This window comes from Pogona vitticeps, chromosome 2 (genome assembly GCF_051106095.1).
Source record: "Pogona vitticeps strain Pit_001003342236 chromosome 2, PviZW2.1, whole genome shotgun sequence".
NCBI classification, from domain to species: Eukaryota; Metazoa; Chordata; class Lepidosauria; order Squamata; family Agamidae; genus Pogona; species Pogona vitticeps.
This window is the reverse complement of record NC_135784.1, coordinates 35072510-35091404: the sequence shown is the minus strand read 5'-3', so window position 1 is coordinate 35091404 and position 18895 is coordinate 35072510. Positions and strand designations below refer to the sequence as shown.

Below are 18895 nucleotides of genomic sequence, written 5' to 3'. Positions count from 1 at the left end.
AAAGGGCCCCGCGTTCCTAAGTTTGCGACCAGACCTTGGTGTTTGTACACAGCAGAAAATGTGCAGGACTTTAAAGGTGCAGTGACCCGAATTTCAGCCTCTCTTAGGCGAGCGAAGGCAGGCGAAGGCGTGGAGGATGCGGCACAAGTTGAGGGAAACACGCGCCGGGCACAGAGCGGGACGCCTCGAAGGCCAAAGGTTAGTCCTGCGTCCTTTCAGCCGGCAAGCCAGTCTGATGCAACAGCCGGTCACGCATGCAAGAAGTGGCGAGCAAATGAAGATTGCATCCTGCTCTCCAGTCTCCTTGCTCCGAGGGAGAAGGAAAAATTCACTCAGCCCTTGATACGCAATTGCTGCTGCGGCTGTTGGACTTTTTGGTATTAGATGTGGGCAGGGTAGCAAGTGGGGCTTGGGGAACCCAGAACTGCTCAGATGAAAGAGATTTTCCATATATTTGATATATGTACAGTATATGCATTATTATGGTTATGCATGCATTGATTTAACTTGCAGAGTCTCTCTCTCTGGCTCAAACTGACCTGCCTCACAGGGTTGGGGAAAGAAAAAACAAAAGGCAAAATATTGTGCCATTGTAAAGGTTGTTGACTTATTGCAGTGTCAGCTTTCATGGATCAAAACCCACTTCTTCAGACACGGGGAACATAAACACCAGTTCCCTACATGTATTCCATGGGGGTGAGATTCATGTTCGGATGAGGAGGCCAATAAATGGCAGTGGCTGGTTAACACAAGAAGGGGACCAAGACACTGTTGATCAGCAGATCCTCGCCGGGAGGTAAAGCTAGGTAGGCCTGGCTGTCACTGGAATGGAAAAACTTCTTTATGGGACAGAGGTCAGAGTTTGTCACAGGAGACAACTATTTTTTATTACTCATAAATTATTACAGAAAGCTAGGTTAATAATATATTCAGTGTGAAAAAAAGGCGTGACCTCTATTTAGAATCCTTCAAGATGCACTGGAACTTCTTTCTATAGCCAATTTCTGCTATCTCCCTCTTGAGCCTCCCTTCGTAATTCCTTCTTTGCTACCATGTCCACTTTCAGATCCATAACAAAGTACGCAGAGAGACTGAAGTCTTCTGAAATCAGTTTCTCTGTGTTGCCATTCCTGATGTCAGCTTTGTGCCCTTTATTCTTTTGTCCTGTTTGACCCATGGAGATGGGTTCTTCTTATAGATACTGTATGGAAGAACAGTGCTAAGAGGGGCAGAAGGTGGCATAAATCCCATTAGAGGATGAGCAAGCCAACCCCTGATGTTGTGACTGACATTGCTGAGACACTGGAGGTGCTGCAAGTTTGGGAATCCTTCACAGTATACCTCACAGGGTCATTAAGATGTAGTCTGGTCCAGTTCCTATCCAATACAGAGCAGCCAATGCCCTATACACCGCACAACACATTGTTCTCTGTTTTTGTGGCTAGGGCAGAAAGCCCTAGAAATATCTGACCTCCTTGAAGACAAACTAATACTATAGTAACATTTTAAACAGGGATTTGCTTCCATTTCATCATCAAACCCAAAGCAAGCTACTGGAGATCTTTGACTTGTTATGCCTAATAGTACAGCCAGTCCTTAAGACAGAATGGAGAAAATAATTATGTAACACTACTTGGAAGAGATGGGCAGGGGATACCAGTCTGAGAGATAAAATAAAATGATGAATCATAGAACTGTAGAACTAGAGGGGAGCACAAAGGTCATCGAGTCCAACCCCCTGCCAAAGCAGGACACCCACCGCTGAAGTACCCACGGCAAGACTCCATTTGACCTCCGTTTTAAATCTTCAAATGAAGGAGAGTGCATCACTTTCAGACTGCCAAACAGCACTTACTGTCAATACAGTGGTGCCTCGCATTACGATGTTAATTCGTTCCAGCGAAATCGCTGTAGAACTAAAACATCATAAAGCGAAATTAAAAAGCCCATAGAAACGCATTAAAATCTGTTTAATGCATTCCAAGGGGCTTAAAACTCACCGTCCGGCAAAGATCCTCCACAGGGCGGCCATTTTTGCTGCCTGTCATGCGAGGAATCCGTCCCTAAACACAGCAGGGAGCCATTTTATTTATCTGGCGGCCATTTTGAAACCGCCAATCAGCTGTTGGAAAATTGTTGTTTTGCGAAGAATCGGTTCCTGAAGCAGGGAACCGATCATTGCAAAGCGAAATTCCCCCATAGGAAACATCGTTTTGTGATCGCAAAAGCGATCACAAAAAGTTCATTGTAATGCGATTTTTTCGTTAAACGAAGCGATTGTAATGCGAGGCACCACTGTAAATGTTTTCTAATGTTTAGGCAAATATCTTCATACCTGTAATTTGAATCCATTACTTGAGGTCTTCCGTTATGACCCTTGCGAAAATAAGCTTCCAGCTTTCACATGACAGCGCTTTAAATATTTGACAATAGCTGCCGCATCGCCTCTTAGTACTGAAGGAATTGAACTGCGCAAAGCTCCTTCTGCTGTTTCAATTGCTTGTTCAGAGCACCACAGGATCAGAAGGGCACCTGACCTCCAAATTGACAATGTTAGGTGTCTCTTGTTTTGGGGACTAAAGAGGCCTAGTCATTTTCTGTACTTAAAAGCACAGGCAAAATGCTAGCCCATAACTGCAGCCCCCTAGGAAATGCACACACTCCCAAAAATTCTAATTAAAAAAACACACATCCTTTTTGGTCAAAAGTCACTTTGTCCTTCTGTATTTTTGCTACCTCTCTTAAAATACCTTTCTAATGAAAATAATAATTTTTGACCACTAGAGGGCACAGCTTTTTCTGTAATAAGGTTCATTTTTGAAAGATAAAAGTCTTACAAATTGTTGATGAGAGGAGAGGTGGGTGATGGAAACAGTTGCTGGTATGGCCTTCTGACTTCCAGAGATGGGTGTCTCCTGCCCCAGGCCTCTGGTAGTTGTTCACCCATGGAAGAACAGTGCTAAAAAAATTGAGCTAATTAGCCCATCACAACAGCAGATTGGAACGTGCATGACACAAGGGACTTTACTGTAATGACCCCCCCCCCCATGACTGTGGAGGTCCTAAGTGCATCTAGCTCCCTTATTGAGGGCTTTTACATGGTTCTTTGAGCTGGTACGTTTAAATATCCTTTTAATGGAAACAATCTTTTGTTGATGGTGACCACTCTGTTGGTAAAGAATTTTAACAGCTACTACTCTATTAGTGCTGGTACTGGTTGTTTCTTTTAAAAAAAATCATTTGCATTTCATATTTTCAATGTTGGTGTTTTTAACTGTTTAAATTACATTATAGGGAAATTTGTCACCGGCAAGCTGGCATATACAGTATATCCATAAAATAAATAAATAAAAAGGAAACTCATGAGGAAAAGAGGCCCAGTTCTCACCCACAGTGACATTCAAGGACAGTGACATCCTTTGAAGCGGCTATTTGCAGTATAAAAACTGGTTACCAAAGAGAGAGAGAAGTTAAAAATACGCAAGTTCCAGGCTTCCATTAATAGATCTCTGTCCGTAGACTTACTGTTTTGATATTATGTCCATCCACACAAGTGAGGTAAAGCCAAAGTAGTCCTCCCCTCATAGCCCGATCACCCATCCCATTCCCAAGACACAGAAAAAAAAAATGTCTGGAGTCTCCCTTTTTATTGATGGGATGAGTCAGGATCCAGGATGCATGTTAAGGCCACTGTGGCTCGGCAGCAATCACTGTGCTGGGGCTGCACGCCACCGTCTCCCCCCCCCCCCCGGCCATGCAGGAGAAGGGGGGGAAGTGACTCCTGAGCAACTCTGTATGTGACCAGAAATCACCATGGAAACGTCCTCACGCCTTCCCAGGATCCTCCTTCAGGGTCACAGTCTGGTTGAAGACAAGCTGCAGAAGAAGAAAAGACCTTTGGGAAGAGCTGTTTTGCCATCCACATCGTTCAGGGGGTCCTTATCTCCTTACCACCACCCACCCTCCACTGCTGGTGGTAGCGTCACCTCCCCCTTTTTTAAGGCCGACCCATCCCTCCCTACCTGCCCTTAAGACCTGACAGGAAAATCCCTGCTAAGCTCTCTTGCATCTTTATGGAACTCACCTTCGCCTCCGTGCTGTCAGGATCTACTGAGAAATAGCCAAGCCGCTCAAACTGGAATTTTGCAAACGGCTTAGCCCCGCACACAGATCTGTCCACCAAAGCCTCTTCAACCACATGGAGGGAGTCCTGGAGCGGAAGAGAAAGGCGAGTCAGTATTCAAATAGGGCAATGGGTATTTTCCTCAGGGACTGGCTATCCATCCGCACTGATTAAAATATGTAACTTGGGAAATCTTAGCTCATGCATTCTTTTAGCTGTTGGTTTCGGCAATATTCATACAGCTGGCTTGTGAACAGAACCACTTTTAAAAGTAGCAGAGACTTGGATGCCAGTATGCTTATATGGATCACGACACGTCTCTCCCAACCAGGTGTTGGCTAACCAGGAGGCATCCCCAGCAAAAGACAGCATCATCTTTCTTTTCTGATAGTAGAAGATGCATTTTTGACAATTTCCTTGATAATATCTTTACTATTTGTATCGACCCAATATGTTATGTGTTCACATCTCTCTTCTCTAAACACAGAATTCTATGTGTGAAAAACGTAGAAATCTTACTTTACTGCACCTTGTACTCTCTCTCACCCCCCCACCCCCACCATGATGCCATGGTCCTCCCAGGATCCGTCCACCTCCCTATATTGGTCCACCCTAAGCAAAGGCACAGAAGCCTTCTGTGGGCCCAGAACTCACAGGGTTGACATCACTCAGGAAGCCCCCTGGCACTTCCGTGGGGTCTTCAGGATTCTTGTGCAGGAACCTGCAAGTCAGAGAGTTGTCATATTTAGAATAGGACTGGACTCCTGGAATGGAAGATAAGAAGTTTCTACAGGACAGGCTGGCCTGGGGCATCCTTATCTTTGAAGCGCAGCAGCCCTCTGGAAATCTCTGGGCACCTAGCCAAGGCACTCGCTCTTCCTTGGCTAGATGGTACCTAAAATCATGGCGTCGAGCTGACCCATCTGGATCAAGTGACTCAACGGAGTAAAGCAAACTGGGCATCCCAACATTTTCGTGCAAGTTCTTCAGTGTCAGGAAGCAAGAAAGGAAATGTTACCCAGGGAGAAGATCAACTTTCTGCAGCAGGACAAATGAAACAATGGTGGTACAGTATATTAACGTTAGGTACATAGAAGCAGTGGAGACACCTTGCGTTTTTGGTTGGGGGTAAAGAACTGTGCCTGCAGCATCAGAGTTTCGCTCCGTTCTTACACAACATGTCCATTTTTTGAGCAGCTGCATTGGTTCCAAGTCCGCATCCTAACTCAATCCAAAGCGATAGCTTGAACATTTCCAGCCCTCAGTGGCCTGGGATTGTGATACCTCAAGGACTTCCTTGATTCAACACAAATCCTCCTAGAGACCAAGGAGGGAGCATTAAAATCATCTTCAAAAGCCAAGATCCTAGCTAAGGTTTCCCTGTCTGTGAAAGTCAACCAGCGGACACCCAGTCCAGTGACAGGGCCTTTGTGGGTTTTAACAACCATTCTAGAACATTCCTCAAAGATATTTTTTTCAGCGATAAAGCTAATACTCACAGCCGCTCATACTGTCGAACTTCACACACGAGAGGATCTGACACCCAGTGGATAAAGGCCTTGGGTTTCTCCGCTGCCTCCGACTTTGTGCAGGTCACCTCAAGCTCTTGTACATGTCCACTGGCATCCTTAGGCATAGATGTGAAGGTTAGCCCTCCTGTGGGCACTCAGTCTCTTTGACTTCCCAGGACCACTATCCAGGCATCACAGTTTCTCTCCCCACCCACAAATAATCTTTATAAATAAAATACTGCCATTTCATCTCTATGTCTCTATGTGTTTCTTCCAATCATTATTTTACTTATGAACTAGCCAATTCCAGGTAAGTCAAGAAACTTCCTTCTCGTCTCATATTCCTCTTTCATCTGGTCATTTTGTTTGCAAAATGATCAGCTTGCAAACATTCTATTTTACCATGCTTTCTTTCCCCTTCTTCTAAAGGCAGGGAACCTGAAGAAATAAACAGAGTTGGGTTTACTTCAAAGATGGCACCACTGAGAAGGCCCTGCTGTTCCCTGAGATATCATGGCCAGAGTCCCTTTGGCGTCCATGTAAGATTTGTGTAATTTTCTTTAGCTAGTTGAAAGGATGCTGGAGTGTGGCTTAGTAGTACAGTTAGGTGCAATAATGAGGTACATAACTGAAACATGGCTTGGCACCACAGCAATGCTTTCTTTTCTCTTTAGCTGTCATTAGCCACATCAATTTAAACAGGCTTCACACAAATACCAGTAGGATTTTCATCATCTCATGTAATCTCTTTGTGCAACTGAACAAGGACCATCCAAGTCCCCTTCCTTCTCCAAGACCCTACCCTGAAAGAATAAAATATACAGTGGTGCCCCGCATAGCGACGTTAATCCATTCCAGGATTAACGTCGCTATCCAGATTCGTCGCTATGCGGGGGGGGGATTCCATTTAATGCGTTCCTATTGGGGAAAAACTCATTGCTAAGCGGGAATCCTCCATAGGGCCGCCATTTTCGCTGCCTCGGTAAGCGAGGAATCGGCGCGAAAACCCTGTGGGTGGCCATTTTGTTGATCCGGCGGCCATTTTGAAACCGCCGATCAGCTGTTTTCTATACATCGCAATGCAAAGATCGGTAAGCGAAACGCTTACCGATCATTGCAATGCAACGTTTTGCCACCTAAAACATCGCAATGCGATCGCATTAGCGATCGCAAAAAACGCATCACTATGCGGATTCGTTGTTAAATGGTGCGCTCGTTAAGCGAGGCACCACTGTATAGCTAACACACGTGACATGGAAGTAGAATGTTGGGGAAGATAATTCAGTGGTTAGTCACACGATGACTGAGGAAAGCATCCTCTTAGTATAGTGGTTCCCAACCTTGGTTCCCCAGATGTTTTTGGATGGCGGTTCGCAGGAATCCTGGCTGGTACAGCTAGTGGTGAAGGCATCTGGGAGCTTTAGTCCAAGAACATCTGCGCACCCAAGGTTGGTAACTGGACCTGGTGGGAACGTCTTGCCTATGCAAGGGGGACCAACTAGCTTTACAGATTGCTGGAAGCAGACCACTACAGAACTGGTTTATGGTGTGTGTGTGGGGGGGTTGTGAGCGTTTGGGTCCTACTTTTCCCCCCTCTTACTAGAAGCCATCTGAAAGAGAGTGCAAATCTTCAAAAATAAAACACAGCTGTGGATGCCTGATGAATACCTCAGCAGCAGTGGTGATGATTATGGTAAGGGGGTGTCAGCAGTGGGTGTGTGTGTGTTTTTTTTAAAAAATAACACACACACCCCACAAATCGACGAATACATTTGTTATCTGTTGCTTCATGGGGGCAACTTCATGCTTCATGTGTAATCAACTTTTGACAACTCATGAAGTGGGACAACTCGCCAAAATGTCCCCATCTCTGCTCCAGATGTTATCAAGCTACAGTTGCTTTCTGCCTTAAGCCACTATTGTATCCTCATTGTTTTTAGCTTCAAATATTGATTTTCAATGATGTAAGCTGTCTTGGGTCCTTCTAAGGATAATTGTGGGCTAAAAATATTTTAAATAAATAAATAAACATTGGCCATATTGGCTGAGGTCAATGTGAACTGTAGTCCAGCAGCATAGGAAGATCACAAGGACATCAGGAAAGGGATCAGTCAGGCAGGAAACAGCACAACACACTCACCTTAATAATGTTTTGGACAGCAATGACATAGCCTGTATGCCTCAAACCCACCGGCTGTCCAGGAGCCAAGCGCTTGTAACCTTTATCCGGAACCTGGCATAGAAGAGATAAGAATTCCAATGAAGTCCAAAAAGAAGGGACCAATTTATTAATTTTCTTATTCTGCTGTCACACAGGCATTTATATACTGTACTGTACTATGCATGAACTGTGTTATGTATATATTTATATCGTATATTTTAAAACTATATTTATTATATTAAGCTAGCTGGATAGCTTCGTGGTTTATGTGTCTAGCTGGGGGACCAGAGTTTGGTGCTTTGATTCCCCAGTGGACTTCCTGGGAGAAGAGCCAGCCTGTGTGGCCTTGCGCAAGCCCTCGTCAGAAGGGAATGGTAAACCATTTCTGAGTATTCACTATCTGGAAAAACCCTGAAAGGGGTTGCCATAAGTCAGAACTCACCAGACAGCACATTAACAACAACAGCAACAGCAACAGCAACAACAACAACAACAACAACAACAACAACAACAACAACAACAGTAATATTAGATTATCTGCTTTTATGAACCCTGGGAGATGCAATGTATCTCCCTCTCTGGCCGGTCCCTGAGCTAGAAAAAATAAGTCACTGGGCACTCCTGGCTCAGCCAAGCATGCCTCTGTTGTTGGACTGCAGCATCTATCAGCCCTCCTAACCCACAAAAGCCATGGTGAGGGATCATAGGTGTTTGCAGCTCCATGAAGACCAGACTTTGCCCACCCCTGACCTAGGAAGAAATAGTCACAAAACTCTGAAAGAACAGATTCTGTTCAGGGTCCACCTATAGGTGGAAGAGGGAAAAGTTAGGGCTCCTGATAAAAGCTGCCCAAGGGAATGAGCTGATTAATATGCTTTCAGAGCTGCCTGGTGTCCAGGTACAACAATCAGAACCAAGGCACAAGTGTCTGCGCTCTTTAGCTCTGCTGGCTTAGCAGGAGGGACATCACTGGCGGCAGCAGTGATCATTTTTACGCTGGACACAAGGAGACAAAGTCACACACCACCTGCAATCAAATTAATTAGAGGCAACCTACTACTGCTGGCGATGTAACTTCTGCTGTGCTACAGTAATAGAGCTATGGAAGAGGATATTGGCCAGTATGTACAATAGAGTCGTAATATGTAATTTTAGAAGAAAGGGAGCCCTGCCAGCACAATCAGAGTCCTTGCTGGTCGGGAAGTGTACGTAATGCAGTCTGTATCTGGAGAGCATCAGATTGTGAAGGGCTGGTCTATATTGTGATTTCTTTTGAGGAAGAAGATAAGAGGAGAGGGACAAGGATCACACTGAGAGAAACCCAAAAGCTAAAGGAGGAGTGTGCCTCTTTTATAATAAATAAATAAATAAATAAATAAATAAATAAATAAATAAATAAATAAATAAATAAATAAATAAATAAATAAATAAATAAATAAATAAATAAATAAATAAATAAATAAATAAATAATGTGTCAGCATACTTAATACAATCTACTATATATGTGTTATGGGGGGTATAAATCTTACAAGGGTAAGGTTAATACAGTTATGTGTCTTCTATCTCACATATAGTATTACTGGACCAATCAAGAATAGCATTCTGATTTTATGAGTCAGGCACATACCAAAACTGAGAACCGATGACAAATCTGTTAGAAGTATGTACCTGCAAAACATAGATCTGGATTTTCCTAACAATCCTGTCGTAGTTTTGGCAAGAAAACTGATAGGAAGTCTATCTGGGCAGGGCTTGTTTGACTGTTGGCTCCCTCTATAATTCCAACTAGAAAGGTAAGGATTTCTTGCATGGAAGGAGCCAGGATGGTCTATTTAGCAGCATCCTGTCATGTAGCAGAGGCTGTTTCTGTTGCCCTGGCCCATGGCCAACAGAAGTGGCCAAAGGGTGCATTTCCAATATCGCTGGAAAAGCCACAGCCAGATTCAATGACGTGGCAAGTGACAGGGGCCAACCTTCCATCCAAAAGAAGTGAATTAATCGGCACTGCAGGCAGGACCCTTCTCCGGGGAAAAAAAAGCCAACATTATATGCATTGGCAAAAGGGAATAGAAAGAACTGCTGCAAGAGCAGAGAAACACATCTCTACGAACAATGGGCAAGCCTGTGATTCTTACCTTAAAACAAACACCTACACAGAAATTAGAGCAGAGGTGAAGAACCTACAGCTCCCAGGATGAGCTTGGACCTACAGCCTCCACCCTTCATGACTACTAGCCATTCATGACTATGTGCACCCCTGCAGGTGTGTAGAAGTCGCCTAGCAGAGATGCAGGGCTTTCATCATAGGTATTAAGAATTCACTCTCCTCAGTCTGCGGGAGTCTCTTTATTATCTGGTAAAGACACTCCTTAATCAGGTCCAGGTTCTAAAGACAGGGTGAAAAAAAAACAACCTTCCTCTCCAAGGAGTCACGCTCCTCCTGAAAGCAGACCAACAGAAACGACTATTTTTGTTTTTGTTTGTTTACTTTTTTTCTGCCCTCAGAACCTACCATAAATGGTAAATACGGTAACAGCATGCTTGTAAACATTTACAGTATCCTTCTTAGGAAAAGTGGGCTCCTTCCTTTTTTTCCAGGCTGGCACCCAAGTTCTTTGACAGAAGGATTTGTGGGATGTCAGAGAAAGAGAACCAAGAACCACCGGTCAAGACGAGAACCGAGAGGGAGCCAGCCATACTGGCTAGCAAGAAAGAGAGGGGGCTTTACCCACTTCAGGAGTCCTGCACCTGAATACAGTACGGCAAGCTGCCAACTACTTAAGGTCTCACAGCCTCATTTTGCTGCAACTCCACACACACGCACACACGCACAGAGAGAGAGAGAGAGGAGAGAGAGAGCTAGATGAGCCTGCCAATCAATCAACCTCCCCATTCTGCCGCTGTTCCCCGTGCCAATCCTATGTCCAGCAGACCCACCAGGCTTTTGACACCCGAGCTCTCCCCCTGCCCCCTGGGCTCACCTCCCGGAAGTCGCTCTGCTCAATATAGACGGTTGGTTGGAAGGGGACTTTATGGAAGCCTTTGGTCTCATCTGCAGGGAAATTGGGCACAAGCACTTCCATGACCTGGAAGAATAAACAAACATGCATTGGTGCATTGTTTCATGGAGAGACTGAAGGGCCAAGAGGCGGACAAGGTTACCTGCCCATCTCCCCTCCCCACCGTTCCCTAAAGACTTACTTTGTGCGGTGCAGGGAAATTAGTAATGGTCAGTCTCAGGGGCTCCAGCACAGCCATGGCACGAGGCGCCTGTTCGTTCAGCACTTCCCGTACACAAGCTTCCAACAGGTGAGGCTCTGTGGTGGACTGGGACACTGTGACGCCCACCTGTTGGGAACGAGGCAGTCAGTTGAAGAGAGGCCACAGCCATCGTGCAGAAACATCGGCTCCCGGATGACCAGGTGAACCACGGGTCCTAATTACTAGAGCTGTCTATCATCTCCACTATCAGAAGGGTGTACAGCAAAGAGAGAGAGAGAGATTGGGCAACCCACATGGGCTGTTTTGATGGTCCCAAGAAGGCAGGAAACCCCTCCCCCTTCAGATTTGATGTGAATTTTTTAAAGGCCTGGGAGAATCTTGCCTCTGAAGGGCCTCATTCTGTTCGATAGTGTGTGAGATGGGGTTGAAACTCAACAGGGTGACTCACTCTTTCTCTCTCCGTCTCTCTGGGCATCTCCCTTTCTTTCTCTCTCTCTCTCTCTTCTCCCCTTTCTTTCTCCCCCATTCACCGAGACGGCCAAGCAGGGCAAATTATTCTTTTTCAGCAGTCACTCCCAGAGGGCTTTTGGAAGGAGGCTGCAGATTGTCCATCCATGTCTTGAAGCCATCAATTCTAGCACACCCTAGTGGTGACATCCTTACAAAAGATACGCTACTAGTGCATCTCGCTGCCCATGCAATAACCCAGTAACGGAAGAGGTTATGTTTTTATATAGACTGCGGCTCCCGGGATCCCCCAAGCCTACAGACTTTCGGGAACTGAAACTTTTCCAGGCATTGCCCAAAACAACAATAGTGTCGGAGCACCAAGAATCTGGAGCAGGGTCTAACTCTGTAGCCTCATCCTACCCTACCCGATGTAAGCATCCTCCCGTTCTGCTGGTGGTGTCCTACCAAATCCTGCCAGTTATGTGTGCTTACCCGAGCGCAGAAGTTGTTGATTGCCTCTGGAGGAAAACCTCGGCGCCTTAGAGCTGTCAGCGTGAAAAGCCGTGGGTCGTCCCAGTCCCTGGAATGGCAACAGCACCAGTGAGTCGCCGGCCACCATGCTTTGCTCCAGCTCATCTCTGCTCAGCCCTCCTTCCAGCCAAACCCCAGCGCCAAGCCTTCCTCTTACCTAACAGCCCCGGCTTCTACCAGGCGGATGATCTTCCGTTTGGAGACCACGGTATAGAGGAGGTTGAGGCGCCCGTACTCCCACTGCACAGGGCAGTATATGTCCAGGGCATTGCACAGCCAGAAATATGAAGAACGTCTATCGGAAGGGGGGGGAAAAAGGGCAACAGCGTTTGTCAAAACACACCTGATTCCAGCCAATAGGCGATAAAACCTATGTGATTATGGTCAGTTTTGCCAAATATGTGCCGGTTTTACAACATGTGTTTTCCAGTAGATACATTTTTGGGGCAGCAGTAAAGGAGGGAAGGACGAAGCCAGGGGCTTTCCGCTCTTAACAATGAAGGCTAGAGGCTCACCTTTGGTTAGAGGTGAAAACCAGAATTCTCAGAATAACGAATTTGATACATAGAACAGATGTTCTTGGCATAGTTAACTCAAGACTAATAAACATCGTAGCCTCCTAAATATCCAACCATATATGTGACATTATTGAGGAAGAGCAGGGGTGGAAGACCTCCTCTCCAGATGTTGGTAGACTATGACTTATCTCTTCCGTTACTGTGTGGACTGGGGCTGATAGGAGTTGGAATCCAAGGAGGGGACCAGAATTCCCTAACAAAGTCCTCTCTTATATATCATAGCCATGTGCCCCCCCCCTTTCCGCAAGCCAAGGACAACCATGTTGGGCAACCACATTGTCTCTCACCTGGCCTGAAATTCTTTGGTGCAGAGTGAGTGAGTGATGTTCTCTATAGAGTCACACAGGCAATGCGTGTAGTCATAAGTGGGGTAGATACACCTGCAACATCAGAGACACCCAAAAGCTAAAATCTCCAGAACCACCAGCCACTTCAGGCTGAAACCAGCCTTTCCCCTCCCGCTGACAAATCATTTTTCCCACATTCAAAGCCCTCAACATAATCCCACCTTGTAAGCTAGCCGTTATACCAGTGATCTCAACCTACGTACCATTTATCTCCAGTGCGGTGGTGCGCTGTGTATTTAATGCGATAAGCAACAGGATCCATCTTTCCATCCTCCATCACCAGCTTCATGCGCAATGTGGCCTCACCCTCCTCAAACTTCCCTTTGCGCATGTCCTGTGGAGACAAGACTTGCACGTCAGGCCAGAACTTTAGGCCAGCCGGATGGAAAAGAGGGTTGTGGGGTGAGGATTCTGGCCTCTATTACTGTCTTGGCTTCTTTCTCAGACCTTGGCCCTTCCAGATGTTTGTACTTCAACTCCCGGAAGCCCCAGCCAATTTGGACAATGGTAAGGATTCACAGGAATTGTGGTCTCAAATATCTGGAGGTTCCTTATCCATGTATTACAAGCAGATGTATATATTTCGCACACCAAATCCATGCACACCCACCCACGCCACAGACACACTAACTGATGGTCAATATACTCTGAACCGTGTATTATTTTACACGAATTAATTTTGCTTTCACGTTCAGCTTCCTTCAAAGAATCTGGCTCTTCAGAGTAAGGAACAAGGGGCAGAGAGAAGGAAAGAAATGGAGGAGGAAAAGGACTGAGATGAATTCAAGGGACAATATCCAAACGATAAAGAGCACACCCTATAATGCTAGCTGTGGAAGGGGTAGCTGTGTTAGTCTGTGCAAGCATTATAGGGGAAAACAAAATTTTAAAAAAGACAAAAATGTAGTGGTACCTTAAAGACTAATTTTTAAATTTTTTAAATGTGAGCTTTTGTGGGCAAGTCCACTTCATCAGACATAAGAGAAGGAGAAATAAGATGGCAAATATTCATTCATGGGATCCAGGTATAGATAACAAAATACAGGGATTGTGGTTGATTGGCAAGAAAGTCAGTGGGTGTTAAACATTCTCTTCAACATTCAGGTCTGTAGCAGAAGACTGTGCTATAAAGAATGTGAGAACCTTTGTCATAAATTAACAATGGGAACATAACAATGGTAGAGTAACATGAATTTTAGTTAGATGTGCTATTTACAGTCGTTGATGAACTTATCCCCCCACAAGCTTTTCTTTGTAATCAGTTGCTACAGTGTGTGAATTATCCCAGACGACGGATGACCACAAGAGCAAAGAATCTGTGCAAATATAAGAGTTCGTCTTTAAGGTGCCATTAGGTTTTTGTCTTTTTTTTTTAATTTTGTATTTTTATTTTGTTTTCACAATATAAATGCATTGCTTGAGCTGCATTCCTACGACTTTTCTGAGCTTTCATCATTTATTAGAGGTGCAACCACAAGGACCAGGAGCTTTTTGTTTTAAAGAAAAACAAGAAGTGGAGAATGCTAAATTCCACAAATGTGAAGAAGACACCAGCTCTAAGCACAGCAAGGACTGTCTGGAAGTCTTATAAAGACAGAAATCTTCCAGGGAGAAAAATCTAGCTTTTTCCAGCAGAAAGAGTCACCCCCTGGGCGGCTCACACAAAATGGCAGTACCTCAAACAGCATGAGTGACTCCTCAACTGGCCGGTCTCGCCACGGGGAAAGGGGCGGGTTGTGTCCTTTAATTTCTTCTACTTTCTGGTGGCAGACGTAAGCATGGCCCCTGGGGAAGGAAAGGAAGCATCAGCCATAAGGTCACATGCTTCTAGACAGGAAGGCAGGCAGATGTGTCACAGGCAGACATTCTCGGAACAGGTACCCAAGACTGGAGAAAGGGACACCCTGGGAAAGTACAGGGAGAAACAGGATCAGATCCCCCCCCCCGAAGCAATCATCCCTCCTCACCGGCGGATAAGATCCACAGCCCAGGTGTACAGCTGGTCAAAGTAGTCGGAGGCATGCGTCACCGCATAAGGGGTGTACCCTGAGGGAAAACAACGCCGAGTCGTAAGACGACGTCCCTTTTGGTGCAATGTTTAGGTCTGCCCTGACTCTCACACCCAAGCCCACACTTAGGTTAAGGCCATCCATGGTGGCAAGTCAGGGAAGCTAAATATCACCTCCAGCATCAGAGACAGGGTGGCTCTCTATATCCCAGTTGCTGAGGAATATGAGATGGAGGGAAGAGCATGGCTGCATTTCCCCACTGTTGTGAGGGCATTCCAGTTGTCCACTGTGTGAACAGAGAGCTGGACAAGGCTTGCCTGACACAACGTGGATCTTCTTCTTCACTCAACCTCTCCTTTTTGACAACTCCCCCCATACAGGGTCAGAAACTTAAAAATAAATACTGTACTGTTAAATAAAGTCACTTACCAGGCCTTGGTAGCCCCCAAACCACAGGAAAAAGAGCAGGAAAGAGCTAAAAGCCGACACCCAGAAAGAGCCTGGCAGCCATTTTGTGGTTTTCCCCGCTCCTCTCCCCGCCTAACAGCTGATCGGCTGGCTCAGCACCTAAAAAGCCTGCCTGAGTGCCTTTGTGCTGAAAAAATCAGCACAACATGCTTTAAAACATTATTTAAAATTGGCTTCGTTTAAAAAAAAAAAAGAGTTCTAAAGTGCTGCCTTTAGTGTTCCCTGCCTTCCCTGAACCTAAGGGAGAAAAAGAAACAAAATATCCCCCTCTAGTGGCAGAAGGCAGAATAGCAGCTTCCCATTAGTTTCTATGGACAGAAAAGAGCAGATACGGATTAAATGGTTTTCAATGCATTCCTATGGGAAATGCAGATTCGACTGAAGAACTTTTCGACTTGAGAACCACCTTCCAATACGGATTAAGTTCTTAAGTCGAGACCCCACTGTACAGTCCTTCTCGTGGGCCTACCTAACCATTCCACCATGTCACGAATAGCTGTAAAATACTTCTCCTCCTCCTTTTCAGGATTTGTGTCATCATACCGCAGGAAACAAATTCCACCATTTGCCTGAGGGAAGAATTAAAACAGTGAGGTTAATCCAGTCACCAGCTCAACAAGAAATCTCTTCCTTCCAGGCATCAAGCAAACGAGGACAGTTACGGGGAAGGGGCAGGACCAGAGAAGGAAAACAAAACAAAAAAGGCAAAAATCCAACTTGGTGGCTGCTGGAAAGGTGGAAGGCTGTCCAAAGTACCAACGCCAACCCCCAAAAGTTCAGTAACTTGGATGGCTCCTTTAAAATTTGGACTAAAACCTGGGCTGGATTCACAGCCCCACTGAAATTGGAGTAGCTCAACAAGAACAACATTATTCATCGTATGGATATATAAAACTAAACTATTGTTTGATGGCAACTTATGAGGGCCCAGGAGGCAATACAGCCCAGCCACGGCTTACACCACTCTTTCTCAATGATGCCAATAGCAGACTGAAGTCCACTTTCCCTTTAAAATCATTGTTTTTCAGTGGAAAAAAAAGATACAGGAGTCAAAGTTTGGTAAAACTGTGAATAGAGAAGGGATTTTTTCTGGGCCACAGATACTGTAATTCTCCATTCTGAGAGTTCTACCTACCTTGCAGGCACCTGAGAAACACCTCAATAGGATGCACCTCGGAGAAAGGCCTAAATTGGAATGTTTTTGAGACTTAGCTAGGCCACGTTTCAGCCCAGTGCCCTGTTCCTGTCCCAGTGCTAGCTGGCAGCTTTCTTTCTAAGCAGGACACCTGGGTGGCAAATCATCTTCCTCAAAGGTTTGCAGAAGCAGGATTATTCCATCCCCCACCCCACCCCAAATGAACAAAATGGAGGTTGGGGTGGAACCTCTAGCAGTGGGAAGGCTGCATGGAAGTCTCCCCCCCCCCCAGTTGGTGTGAACAAGTCCTTGTGAGCCCAAGTAAAATCCTGGTCTTGCACGCTCGCAAATCAGGCACATGCCTTTTCCCAGATCTTTCACCTGTGTTTTTTTTTTAAATCAAAGAGGCCAGGGATTAGCCTTGGGATCACAGACAGGAAAAAAGCATCTAATTCTTCCACTGAGCGATGACCCCACCCATCCTTGTCTGAAACCTGGAAAAATTGCAGCACATCACTTGCCAATACAGGTGAACAAACGCAGCTGCATAAGACGGAGTTGGTCCATTTAACCCAGGACTGTCAACTCTGAGGATTTTTTTCCCCATAGGATTCTTTCCTAGCTCTATCTGAAGATAATCAGGTACTCCCTGGGGGTCCCCCAGCCAAGGAATAACCACACCCAAGCCTTCTTAGCTTCTAGAACCAGATCAAGTTGGCTGTACAGTATTTGGAGTGGTCTCGTAGTATATAAAATACTCAGAAATGACTACAGGTGGAATCCTTTCCCACTTCCAATCATAACCTCACAATTCAAGAAGGACCCACACACATACACATACTAGGGAAGATAATGGAAAGAGGCCCAAATCTCTCACCTTGGCAAAGCCAAAGTTGAAATTGATGGCTTTGGCATGACCGATGTGCAGGATGCCGTTGGGCTCCGGGGGGAACCGTGTGCGCACCTGGAGAACAACACATTTCTCAGGGTTAACCAGGATTCTTCCTTACATGCAGCGTATCCCTAATAAATAAAAAAGTGGCACCAAAATCCAGTCCTGTGCTAGCATAAACTCCTAAAACCAGATGTGATCCATCAGCAGGCCAGAGCCTTCTTGTTTTAGGAGCAACGTCTGGCTCGCAAAGCAGCTTTGACTGCCGTTGCCTTCCTTTCTCCAAAATAGCTTTCTTTCTCTCTTATGCACAAATACACACAGAGCTTCGAAAAGGCCCTTTTTGAATGACAGCTTCCAGATTCCTCCAGCCTGCATAGATCCATTGCTCGTGAGGACTGGGAAATTCTGGAAACTGGAAAAGTAACTGTTCTAAGATCTGGCATGAGGTGGACTGGAGCTTGAGAAGTGACTCCTTCCCCTGCCTCCAGAAGGCAAGAATATCGCAAATAAGGGTCAAAGTGCTAGCACTAATCAAGGAACCACAGCCAAAGAGACAGAAACAAGGGGGGGGGGAATGATCTTCAAAAGCCCCAGAATCATGCGACTGGAGCTTGGGGAGCAAAGAAATATCATGGAACACTTAGCATGACTTAGAGATGTACTGCACTTGACTGACAGCAACTTTTCATCCCTACCCAGCAGTGAGAACTAACTACTCCAGGAAGGGGAGGATCATCTGCAGCAAAAAATGGATCTATCATGTCAAGTCCCAGTGTTTCTGTTTCCTGCAGATGTGATACACTGTGATTGTTTCAAATTATATACCACCCCATAATATTAGAACATTCTCTAGGTGGTTTATAATGCAATTATGCAAGTGAGCTGGGTATTCTTTTTACTAATCTTGGAAGGCTGGAGCCTGTCGGGATCAAACTCAAGTCTCGAGCAGAGGCCTGGCTGCAGTACTGCAGTTTAACCCCTGCACCATGAGACTTCTTTTTTTAAATAGACAAATGGTACCCACAACTGGAAGCTCCAGATTCTAACAGACCTCATACCAAAGTAATGGAGCAGAAGTGGTGAATGCTGTTTTTCCAGGCTATCTGGGCTCATCTATTACCACTCTTATCTTCAGTATGATAGAACCTACTGCCAGGATGCAGGCAGGGAACAATACAAGGGATAATCCAAACCTCTGTATCTGGATGACAAATACGAAGATCCTCATGGCTGGCAATACTTCGCAAACTCCATGAACCCAGGCTCCCCAGTAAAAAAAGAATATCAGTTTTTAGAGCACCTGTCCGCCTGTGATCTCCAGATGCTGCTTGAGCAGGTTCATGGTGTTGGGCGTGACAACATAGCCTTCGGTTTTGTAGTTCTCACCTGGGGAGCGAAGAAACATGCCAGCACCCAGATTAGCAAAGTACAAGTGGTGGTTGCAGAATTTTTCTACACTGAAAA

General features: G+C 45.5%; 1 protein-coding gene across 2 annotated transcripts in view; it reads right to left on the bottom strand.

Moving 5' to 3' along the window:
• Nucleotides 1–3632: 3632 nt before the first annotated feature.
• The window catches only part of QARS1 (glutaminyl-tRNA synthetase 1), a 31724-nt gene continuing 16461 nt past the window's right edge, over nt 3633–18895 (bottom strand). For both annotated transcript variants that reach the window (XM_020795450.3, XM_078388800.1), the window contains exons 9-24: nt 18732–18817; nt 17414–17500; nt 15871–15970; nt 14892–14970; nt 14601–14709; nt 13128–13258; nt 12865–12957; nt 12157–12294; nt 11961–12048; nt 10998–11144; nt 10778–10882; nt 7775–7867; nt 5623–5750; nt 4778–4844; nt 4085–4210; nt 3633–3876 (exon numbers count right to left, since the gene is read on the bottom strand). In XM_020795450.3, the coding sequence (XP_020651109.3) occupies nt 3826–3876; nt 4085–4210; nt 4778–4844; nt 5623–5750; nt 7775–7867; nt 10778–10882; nt 10998–11144; nt 11961–12048; nt 12157–12294; nt 12865–12957; nt 13128–13258; nt 14601–14709; nt 14892–14970; nt 15871–15970; nt 17414–17500; nt 18732–18817 (1628 nt within the window). In that variant the 3' untranslated portion in view covers nt 3633–3825. The remainder of the gene's footprint in view (nt 3877–4084; nt 4211–4777; nt 4845–5622; nt 5751–7774; nt 7868–10777; nt 10883–10997; nt 11145–11960; nt 12049–12156; nt 12295–12864; nt 12958–13127; nt 13259–14600; nt 14710–14891; nt 14971–15870; nt 15971–17413; nt 17501–18731; nt 18818–18895) is intronic.